Source organism: Bos indicus x Bos taurus, chromosome 4 (assembly GCF_003369695.1).
Source record: "Bos indicus x Bos taurus breed Angus x Brahman F1 hybrid chromosome 4, Bos_hybrid_MaternalHap_v2.0, whole genome shotgun sequence".
NCBI classification, from domain to species: Eukaryota; Metazoa; Chordata; class Mammalia; order Artiodactyla; family Bovidae; genus Bos; species Bos indicus x Bos taurus.
In genome coordinates, this window is record NC_040079.1 from 1,776,946 (window position 1) to 1,788,579 (window position 11,634).

The 11,634-nt window shown below is 48.3% G+C and overlaps 1 protein-coding gene across 2 annotated transcripts in view; it reads right to left on the reverse strand.

Annotated features, from left to right (window-relative positions):
* Nucleotides 1–10,224, reverse strand: part of RNF32 (ring finger protein 32) — a 39,645-nt gene extending 29,421 nt beyond the window's left edge. The window contains exons 1-3 of one of the 2 annotated variants that reach the window (XM_027538478.1): nucleotides 10,049–10,224; nucleotides 7,539–7,630; nucleotides 6,749–7,016 (exon numbers count right to left, since the gene is read on the reverse strand). In XM_027538478.1, coding sequence (XP_027394279.1) covers nucleotides 6,749–7,016; nucleotides 7,539–7,553 — 283 coding nt within the window. In that variant the 5' untranslated portion in view covers nucleotides 7,554–7,630; nucleotides 10,049–10,224. Of the gene's footprint in view, nucleotides 1–6,748; nucleotides 7,017–7,538; nucleotides 7,631–7,745; nucleotides 8,007–10,048 lie in introns of those variants that run through there. The other variant, XM_027538479.1, reaches the window with a different exon arrangement.
* Between the last annotated feature and the right edge of the window lie 1,410 nt (nucleotides 10,225–11,634).

Consider the following 11,634-nt stretch of genomic DNA (forward strand, 5'->3'; position numbering starts at 1 on the left):
GAGTAAGCATCTTTTAATTTCATGGCTGCAGTCACCATCTTCAGTGATTTTGGAGCTCAGAAAAATAAAGTTTGACACTGTTTCCCCTGTTTCCCCATCTATTTCCCATGAAGTGATGGGACCAGATGCCATGATCTTCGTTTTCTGAATGTTGAGCTTTAAGCCAACTTTTTCACTCTCCTCTTTCACTTTCATCAAGAGGCTTTTTAGTTCCTCTTCACTTTCTGCCATAAGGGTGGTGTCATCTGCATATCTGAGGTTACTGATATTTCTCCCAGCAATCTTGATTCCAGCTTGTGCTTCTTCCAGTCCAGCATTTCTCATGATGTACTCTGCATATAATATGTTAAATAAGCAGGGTGACAATATACAGCCTTGACGTACTCCTTTTCCTATTTGGAACCAGTCTGTTGTTCCATGTCCAGTTCTAACTGTTGCTTCCTGACCTGCATACAATTTCTCAAGAGGCAGGTCAGGTGGTCTGGTATTCCCATTTCTTTCAGAATTTTCCACAGTTTATTGTGATCCACACAGTCAAAGGCTTTGGCATAGTCAATAAAGCAGAAATAGGTGTTTTTCTGGAACTCTCTTGCTTTTTCCATGATCCAGCAGATGTTGGCAATTTGATCTCTGGTTCCTCTGCCTTTTCTAAAACCAGCTTGAACATCAGGAAGTTCACAGTTCACATATTGCTGAAGCCTGGCTTGGAGAATTTTGAGCATTACTTTACTAGCATGTGACTGCTGTGGGGGTAGAAAGTATTACAGGGTAGGGGCCCTTCCATGTTGGCTGGAGTTGAGCCTTTGGGGACCTGTCTTTCCAGACTTTAATTAGGACTTGAGTTCCTGGAGCATATAGTGGTGACTCTTTAGAATCTTTTGGGTCCTGGCTCATACCCCACAAGCATATATCCTGTTGGAACTGCCCAATGGCTATGGTATAAGACTGGAGGGTCTGAGCCTCTGGATCTAGGAAGAGGTCATTGACATAAACAATAGGTCTCCCATATAGCATCTCATAAAGACTAAGACCAACCTGTTCCTTAGGGGCAATGCGAGTGCGGAGGAGAGCTATTGGTAAAGCCTCCTTCCATCCCAGGGAGGTCTCCTGGGTTATCTTTTTTATTGCTGATTTTAAGAATTGATTGGCTCTTTCTACTTTTCCTGAAGATTGAGGCCTCCAGGCACAATGGAGATAATAAGTAATGCCCAATGCTTTTGAGACTCTTTGGGTGACCTTAGAAGTAAAGGATGCCCCACTGTCACTTTGTAATGACCTGGGCAGACCAAATCTTGGAATGATTTCATGGAGCAGTTTTTTTACCACCTCCTCAGCCTTCTCAGTCCTGGTGGGAAAGCGTTCAATCCATCCTGTGAATGTATCTATCACGACTAATAGGTATTTATACCCTTGGGAAACTGGTGTCTGGGTGAAGTCCACCTGCCAGTCCTCTCCTGGGTAGGCCCCATGTCGTTGGGCAGGCTGGGCCAGCTGGGGTCTTCGAGCTCCTTGAGGGTTGTTTAACTGGCAAGTGGGACAAGAGGAGACCACCTGTCTTACAGTTGTTTGGAGGCCTGTTCCTCTGAAGGACCTTTCTAGTCATCTTTGGAGGGCCTTTTCTCCTAAATGAGTGGTGGCATGTAAGGAGTTAACCAGCTTCCATTGGAGGTTCCCAGGCAGAAAAAGGAGTCCCTCCTTTTGGAACCACCCCATATGATCTTCTTGAAAGCCCTCGCTCTTAGCTTGAAGAGTCTCACCTTCAGTATATGAAGGAGTTTCTGGCAGACTAGTCTGTGGAACTAAGGTGGCAATCCCTATTAGGTCATGGTTCTGTAATGCTGCTCTCCTAGCTGCCTGAGCAGCTGCTTGGTTCCCTCGTGCCACTTCCGTGTTCCCTTTTTGGTGTCCTTTACAGTGGGAGACTGAAATCTCAGTGGGCAGATGGACTGCCTCCAAGAGTCGAAGAATCTGATCATCTGTATTTGATTGGGGACCCTCGGTGGTCAAGTGGCCCCTTTCTTTCCAAACAGCCGCATGTGCATGTAGCACCAGAAAGGCATACTTGGAGTCAGTGTAAATGGCTATTCTTTTTCCTTTTCCCAGCTGTAAAGCTCAAGTCAGGGCTACAAGCTCAGCTAATTGGGCTGAAGTACCTGGTGGCAGAGGCTTAGCCTCTATGGTCTCAAAATTGGAGACTACTGCATACCCGGCTCTTCTTTTTCCATCCAAGACAAAGCTGCTTCCATCGGTGTACCAGATTTCCTCAGGATTGGTCAGAGGATCTTCTGACAATCCCTCTCAGGGTTTTGTCCAGTGGTCCAAGGTTTCTAGACAGGACTGAAATGGGAGAGAGCCCTCGGGGGTAAGGAGGAGGGTGGCTGGGTTAAGAACCTCACAAGGGGATATAGTGAGGCCTGGATTTTCCATCAGCATTATTTGATATCTGAGGATTCTTTGATCAGACATCCATAAATGGCCTCTCCCATTTAGGAGTTGTTTTACTTGGTGGCTGGTAAAAATAGTTAGTTTGCTCCCAAAGGAGAGTTTTAAAGCATCTTCTATCATGATTGCAATAGGTACAAGATTTCGAAGGCAGGGGGGCCAGTCTCGGGCAGTTGGATCGAGCCTCTTGGATAAGTAAGCTACAGGCTGGGGCTCAGATCCCAACCTCTGAGTTAACACTCCCAAGGCTATTCCCTCTCTTTCATGGACATAAAGTTGGACTGCTTTTTCTGGGTCTGGCAACCTCAAGGCAGGTGCCTGAGTTAAGGCCTGTTTTAGTGTAGCCTCTGCCTCCTTTTGAGGAGTTCCCCACATTAGTGGGATTGAATCATCTCGTCCCTTTAAGCTTTCATATAAGTGCTGGGAAATTAGACCCTAGTTGGGTATCCAGATTCTACAATAACCAGTTAGCCCCAGGAAAGCTCGCAATTGTTTTCGAGTCGTGGGGGAGGGCTACTGTACCTGATCAGAGGACAGCCTCCTGGACCCGTGTGTAATCTGAACTCCCAGGTAAGTGACCTTTGTCTCGACCATCTGTGCCTTAGCACAGGAGACTTTATATCCCCTTTCTGCCAAAAAGTTTAGAACCTGAATTGCATGTTGTTGGGCGCTTTTCTCATCTGGAGAGCAGATTAGTAGGTCATCTACGTATTGTAATATTTTCCCATTAGGTCCCAGGTCCAGATCTAGGAGATCCCGGCTAAGGGCTTGTCCAAACAGGTGGTGGCTATCTCTGAACCCCTGAGGTAATACTGTCCAAGCCATCTGTTGGTGTTTTTCTCCTGGGGCCTCCCACTCAAAGACAAAAAGGTATTGGGATTCTTTAGCCAGTGGTAAGCAAAAAAATGCATCTTTGAGATCCAAGACTGTAAACCACTTGGCACTGGGTGGGATTTCTCCCAAGATTACATAGGGATTGGGTACTGTGGGATGGAGGGGGACTACAGCTTCATTTATGATCCGGAGACCTTGAACCATTCGCCAGGTTCCGTCTTTTTTCTTTACTGAGAGGATTGGGGTGTTATATGGCGAACTGGTGGGGACCAATAGCCCACAAGCGAGGAATTTATTTATTAAAGGCTGTAGTCCCTCCCGAGCCTCTCTTTTGAGAGGATATTGTTTCCGGTTAGGAAACCGAGTGGGATCTCGGAGGACAATGGTGACCGGTTCAGCTTGGTGGGCTCGTCCAGGAATCCCCTGGTCCCACACCTGGGGGTTAATTTTGTCTTCCCATAGTTTTTGGTCCCTCTCTATTGAAGGTGTAACGGGTTCTTCAGTAGTGACCAGGAGCTGTAGAGCTCTGGGGGCTGAAAAACTTCCCATCACAAGGGTGGTCCCCAGTTCACTGAGTATATCTCTTCCCAATAAGGGGGTAGGACACTCAGGGACCACCAGAAACTGGTGGGAAAATATTTGTCCATCCCAGCAACAAAGAAGTGCTCGGGTGAACCTTTTAGTAGTTGCTTTTCCTGTAGCTCCGCCACCAGGTCCCCAGCAAACCTCCTCTCCAGGCCCAGCATCATTTAAAAAATTTTATGGCGGTTCCTCAAAAAATTAAATATAGAATTACCACACGGTCCAGCAATTCCTCTTCTTGGCACATGCCCCAAAGAATGGAAAGTGGAGACTCAAACAGGTATTTGTACAAAAAGCTTCCTGGCAGCACCATACATGGTAACTGAAACAGGAAACAACTCAAGCGCCCACCGACGGAATGGACAGACGTGCTGCATGCCGGCAAGCGGGTCGTGTGTGGGCCTAAACGAGGAGGAGGTTCTGATAGTGCTGCAACTGCCAGAACGAAGAACCCTGAAGACGTTACGCTGAGAGCAACAGGCCAGACACAAAAGGACAGATATTAAATGACTGAGCCAAAGTGGTCGGATTCTGAGAGACAGAGAGGAAACTCGTGGTTGCCAAGGTGGGGAGAGGGGCTGGGAGTGTGTAAGTGGGCAGAGTCTGGGGGGATGAAGGCATTGTGGAGATGGACAGCAGCGATGACCGCTGGGCAGCGGGAGCGCACTTACCGCCACTGAACGACACGCTTAACATGGCTGCAGTGGTGAACTTGACATATTTCATCACAACAGAAGTTCTAACCACAACCCCCCTCCCAGTCGGCCCCTCCCGGTTTCTCCCCAGTCTCCCCTTCTGCCCTACCCTCGCTCACCAGGCCGCAGCTCACTCTCCTTTCAGCAACTGAGGCACCCGAGCTGCCTTGCTTCAGAGCCCTGCGTGTGCCTCTGTCTCCGTCAAGAACATCCTTCCTCTGTTCTTTGGTGGTGGTGGTGAAGTCGCTCAGTCGTGTCCGACTCTTTGCGACCCTGTGGACTGTAGCCTGCCAGGCTCCTCCATCCACGGGATTCTCCAGGCAAGAGTACTGGAGTGGGTTGTCATTTTCTTCTCCAGGGGATCTTCCTGACCCAGGAATCGAACCTGGGCCTCCTGCATCGCAGGCAGATGATTTACCAACAAGCTATGAGGGAACTGCAGGGACAAATCCTCTTAACCCTGTGAATCTATGGTGGAAGCTGGCTGATGTTCACCAGCCTCCTCCTGGGTGCATGGCTGGATCTGCCCTCCCTTGCAAAAAATGAAAATAAATAAATAAAACCTTTTCTGTTCCTAGGTTTGCAGCTTACAATAGCTTGCACTTGTCTGTTAACACTGTAAAGCCGTGTAAAGGAGCCTCACGCGCCTTGCCCTGGGCCTCCCCAGATGCTAATGTGTCACGGGACCTGAGCGCGTGGTCCCATTCAGCTCGGCCTGTTGATCCAGCGCTGTTGATTCATCTGTCTGCCCCACTGGGCGTCCTCCTAGTCTCACTGAAGCCCGTCTGCTCTGCCCCAATTGCACATGTGCTCAGCTGGCTGCCCCTTGGGCCCCTCAGGACCTGGCCTGGCACCTCGGTCTTTGCTTCTCTTGACGCTTCTGTGGAGCCCGGGCAGGACCCTCCTTGTGGGCCAACTGATGCGTCCTCAGAGCAGACTGAGAGATGCTTCTCTGGCAGGAGTGTCTGGGAGGGGCCTGCGCCCTTCTGAGAGCCTGGCCCCAGACTTCCTCACGCGGTAAAGGTGCCGCCGCTTTCTCTGTGCAGTGAGTACAGCCCTGGGGCGACGCTCTGAGGCTGCGCCCAGGTCCGAGTCTCAGCACCACTCCCTGCTGGTTCCAGCATCCGGGTACCACTGTCATCTCTGTGCTTGTTGTTCAGTCATTAAGTCACGTCGGACTCTTTGTGACTGCGTGGACTGCAGCACACCAGGCTTTCCTGTCCTTCACTTTCTCCCATTGAGTCGGTGTTGCCATTCAACCATCTCATCTTCTGTTGTCCCCTTCTCTTCCTGTCCTCAATCTTTCCCAGCATCAGGGTCTTTTCTAATGAGTCGACTCTTTACATCAGGTGGCCAAAGTATTGGAGCTTCACGTTAGTCCTTCCGATGAGTATTCAGGGTTGATTTCCTTTAGGACTGACTGGTTTGATCTCCTTGAAGTCCAAAGGACTCTCGAGAGTCTTCTCCAGAAAAACAGTTTGAAAGCACCAATTCTTTGGCTGCCGCCTTCTTTATGGTCCACCTCTCACATCTGTACATGACTGCTGGAAAAACCATAGCTTTGACTATACGGACCTTTGTCGGCAAAGTGATGTGGCTGCTTTTTGTCATTATGGTCTTGGCCAGATGGTCATTTCCTATTTCTAGCCCCTATCTACTATATTTAATAGCTGTTAATCGACTGTAAGAAAGAGCCTTTCCTATTATTTATTCAATGATTTATTTCTATCACTGTAGATTAACAGATATTTACTTTATTGTCCTCTTACTTATTCTTGCTCTACTTATCATTACTGGGCTTCCCTTGTGGCTCAGCTGGTAGAGAATCCACTTGCAATGCGGGAGACCTGGGTTTGATCCCGGGTTGGGAAGATCCCCTGGAGAAGGGAAAGGCTACCCACTCCAGTATTCTGGCCTGGAGAATTCCATGGATTGTTTAGTCCATGGGGTCACAAAGAGTCAGACACGACCCAGCAACTTTCATTTATCATTACTATCTTTAATTTTTGCTCAAACTGTCCCCACCACTGTTTTTATTTTTTTTTCCACCACTGTTTTTAAACTTTAGTACACACATATCTTTCTGTAAGATTATAAATTAAAATAATTTCTGTATCAGAGAAAATGGTACTATTCATCTCAACTAGATTCTTTAGCTCTAGTAAGTCAAAATAAGAGTGATGAGATCAGCTTACCTAAAGTTAATGGTGGTGGCTTTGGATCCAGAACATATTCTTTTTCTGGATCTTCCGCTTTAGGGCCACCTTGTGTGGTTTTCTTCAGTCCAGTATCTGTTGCTGCCTTTGCATTTCTTTTCAGAGACGTGGATCTGTTCCCTGTCTTTTGTACCCTTGTCTTAGAATAATCTGCTACTGAAAGACTTTGAAGTTGAAGATCATGTACAATGTGATCTTGTAAAGCCACTGCAGTGACTGCTAAGTTATCCTGTTTAGAGGAATGACCCTAAAAGCAGGAAAAAAGCCTTTTGGTTACATTATCTAATGGCCCATTTACAAGAAAGCTTACACTTTAATACTCAACCTTGATGGCATACCAGACCAGATCCAGTAGTAAAGAATGCTGCATGGATCGCTACCCAAGTCGGGGGACCAAAGGCCAGTCTCATTTATGTTAAGGACACAGTAACATCTTTTCACTTAATTACTAAGGCCTTAATCATAACAAGAATAAATACATTCTGACCTATAAAAGCTGTGCATGCCCGAGCACATTGTTTCACTATAATTAGATTAGGCAAAGCTTGTTTCTTTTATACTACAGAGAACCTTGCATTTAAGTGCATGTTTCTTTGGTGAAAACTTATACAAAATAAAATTGCTCTGCAGCTAAGAAATGCTAGCACCAAGCACTACAGCTGGCAGTGCCTCACTGATGCAAGGTTTGCAAACCATTTTTATACGGTCAAATAGCTGAGTTAAAACATATTCATGAGTAAAACAATGTGTTTTAAACAGGATTGTGTACCTTATTTCTTAACATGCTGATTCAGGAGAAGCTGTTGCTTAGCTATATCAAAGTATATAATCATTTCATATCCCAGTCCTTTAATTCTTCCACTGTAAAAAAGTCAACAGAAAGTCAAAGTTAGAGTGTGCATAAAACATCTGGTGAAGTTTATGGGGAAGAGATCAATTGAGGGTCTAACCGATGGTGAAGGACAGGACCGCCTACCACCACAGCCCACGCTCCGAGGTATGGTCTTGGAGGAATTCAAGCCAGTTGCATCTGGATCAGGCCCTGTCCTCAAGCAGTTCTCCAGTGAGTTGGGGGAAACATATTAATGTGACCGAGAACAATCCATTGCTAAATATAGTGATATCATGTGTGAATACAACAAAATTTCAGACTAAAAGATCAGAGAATGTAAGCAAAATGCTTCTTGAAAAGTCAAAGTGTTAGTTGCTGTGACTTTTTGCAACCCCATGGACTGTAGCCCGCCAGGCTCCTCTGATCATGGGATTTCCCAGGCTTGAATACTCAAGTGGGTTGCCATTTCCTTCTCCAGGGGATCTTCCTGATCCAGGGATCGAACGTGGGTCTCCTGCATTGCAGAATCTTTACCATCTGAGACTTCGGGGAAGCCTCTTAAAGAGATAATACTAAACCTGGGATTTGAAGGACAAAGAGTGGGCGATGAACATGCTGCTCAAAGCATGAGGAAAGCAAAGGCATTCCAGAACTCAGCAGAGGTTTGCGTTTCAGAGGAGAAGGGAACAGTGGATGCCCTGGGATGGAGGAGGAGCGCTCTGTGACTTACCCCCACTAAGGGTACAGACTACAGAATGTGAGCCAGGTTCCAGTCTTGCTCTGTTTGCAAAATACATAGCATATCTGAGTCTGCTTTCCCATCTCAAGACACACGCACAGCACTTTCCATGCAAGACTGTCAGGATTAAATGACACAGCCCAATTCCCTTCAAAGCTGGAGGAAGAATTCGGAGTTGACCCTGTCAGTTTTTAGACAAGGGTATATCTTATGATTCTTTATCATCTGAGAAGACAAGACGCCAAAATACACTGGGGTGGGGAGAGACAGTACCCTGTTGAAGTCATCTAGGGACCAGTATTGAGGGCCTGACTGTAAGAGGAGAAAGGAAGTAATCCCTCATGTGTGTCTCAGGATGGACACCTACATCCAGTTAGTCCCACAGTATGAACTTCCTAAGGAGAGAGTGTCCAAAAAGAAATGTAGAATGAGAAAAGTCAGGGCTTAGCTGCTGCCAAGATCCCCTAGAAGTGAGGTGACCGTTTCCATGGCAACCTCATTCCCCTTACATTCCGGCTTCAAGAGAAGCATGAACGAAGTTTCCTTCCAATGTTTCATCACAGCAGTCTAGGCTGGAGAAATGGCAGAAGACATTTAAAATGCTGAAAGATCACTACCAGAATCTTCTACTTTCAAAACGCCCACAACCTGGCAGAGTACAATTTACATCATCCTAAAAATTGTTCAATAATCACAGCTAACCATCTGCAGTTGACAGTTTTATCTCGTGTAAGCCATTGTGATTAACATCAGGATAAGAGCTTTTAAAAACGGTGCCCCTTGTAAGTCCTATAGTGTCATTAAATTTCAGTATTAGAAACTATTTTCAAGTATTTAGTCCAATTTCATTTTTTTGAGGTATAGTCCAACTTCATTTTGGGTCGCAAAGAGTCGGACGCAACTGAGCTCGCACGTGCGTGCACGCACACACACTAACTTCATTTTAAAATGAGAAAACGCATCCGGAGATTACTGACTCCTCCAAAATTATATAATTAGTCTGTGGCAATGGTAGGGCTAGAAAGTTAATCCTTACCCAGTATTTAGAGCTAAAATTAATAGGAATATTCTTTCTTTGTAAATTCCATTGTTAACAATTAGTTAAAAGATGTAGGACTTGGTAACAAAAAACCACTACTGTGGTGCCAAAGTAATTAGTTACCAATTTGTCTAAGTGACTTTAAGCTAATTTATAGACACGCTAGTTAAAAACACAGGCATACAAGAGAAACCCAAGTTTTAAAAGACAATTGGACACTGTCTTATTACGTTTTATAACTTAGGAATCCCTTGTTTTACGTTTTTGATGAGACTGCACCTAGGTTGGCCAGAAGCACAGAGACATATGTAAAATGACGTCCTCGGGTCCCTGGGTACCAGTAGTTTGACCAAGTCCCCAGGACGCTCAAGCCCCAGGAGCCCCCCCCCCCCCGCCCCCCCACCTCCCGTCCTCCTCCAGGGAGGATACGGCGCTATAGCACGTTATTTATTGAAGAACATCCGCGCACAGCACACGGGAGGAATCAGCAGTTCACTCTGAGTGCAAGGGTCAACTGTACACGTGAAGGGTTTCAGTAACGGATTCTCAAGCATTGACCCTTCAGGCCCTCCCAAGGGATGGCCGCGGAGCAGGTGGGCTGTCCTGGGGACAGTGCCGACCGCTTTCGCTCGCAGGGCGTCCCCTTCCTTTCCTTCCCGCGTTCCCTACCGGAGACCACATCTGCAGCGCAATCCACCCCGCCTGCCGCAACGCCCACCGCAACGCCCACAGCGGCCGGAGCCCTCCACCGACGCGGCTCGCCGTTGCCTAGCAACCACCGTCGCGCCAGGCTAGCACCAGTGCGCATGCTCATCAGCCCCTTGCCTCCCGGGGCCGGGAGCCGCTTTCCGGAGGCCCGCCGCGGCTCTGCCACACTGCGCATGCTCGCCGGTCCCGCCCCGCTTGCCGCCGCATCGCGCATGCTTGCCGGCCCTGCCGGGCGCCCACTATGACCCGGCGGGGCTTTCTTACCGCGCGCGCTCGTCGGCCGCGCGCTGCACAGGCCGCGCCGCGCGTGCTCGCTCGCCCGGCCCTCGCTCGGGGGCGCGGCGCGCGCGCAGGCGTGCGGGCGGAGCGCGGGGCGCGGGGTCGCGAGGGACGGGCTAGCGTGCGGCCGGGCCCGGGGCGCTCTCTCCGCGGCTCTCTCCCCACGCGCCCCGCGCGGTTCCTGGAGCCCGCCGGCCCCGGGCCGCCGGGCCGCCGTCTTGCCTCGGTTGTGGCTTGGACTCGCCTGGGTCCCCCTGGTTTCCCTTCTCTAAGCATCACATCACGCACTACCCGTTGTCCAGAGTCCGAAAACCACTGTGTCGTACATGTCTTTGGCTTTTTAGTCGTTAGAGGTGAGCTTGGATCCAGTACTTAACGCCGCACTCTGGCCCAACCCGGAGACCAACAGAAGCTTCTTGAGACACTGACTCAGTTGTACTATTTCAACTTTCATTCAAATGAAGTTCAGCTGAAAGTACAGAGACAACATACAAAATGCAAATAGTCCCTTTTTTCTCCACTCCTCTGAAAGCGAGGTCTAAAGAACTTACCAAGTTGGTTGGAAATAGATCGTTGATTGTTGAAGGCCACGTTAGTGACGTAACATGGGAATGAATGGTATTATATTGATGAAACAAGGCAATTAGAAGCTTCATTGAAGATTTTTTTCCCTCAGTTCAGATCAGTCGCTCAGTCGTGTCCGACTCTCTGCGACCCCATGAATCGCAGCACACCAGGCCTCCCTGTCCATCACCAACTCCCGGAGTTAAGTCCATCGAGTCAGTGATGCCATCCAGCCATCTCATCCTCTGTCGTCCCCTTCTCCTCCTGCCCCCAATCCCTCCCAGCATCAGAGTCTTTTCCAATGCATCAACTCTTCCCATGAGGTGGCCAAAGTACTGGAATTTCAGCTTCAGCATCATTCCTTCCAAAGAAATCCCAGGGCTGATCTCCTTCAGAATGGACTGGTTGGATCTCCTTGCAGTCCAAGGGACTCTCAAGAGTCTTCTCCAACACCACAGTTCAAAAGCATCAATTCTTCGGTGCTCAGCCTTCCTCACAGTCCAACTCTCACATCCATACATGACCACAGGAAAAACCATAGCCTTGACTGCTGCTGCTGCTGCTGCTAAGTGGCTTCAGTCGTGTCCGACTCTGTGCGGCCCCATAGACGGCAGCCCACCAGGCTCCCCCGTCCCTGGGACTCTCCAGGCAAGAACACTGGAGTGGGTTGCCATTTCCGTCTCCAATGCAGGAAAGTGAAAAGT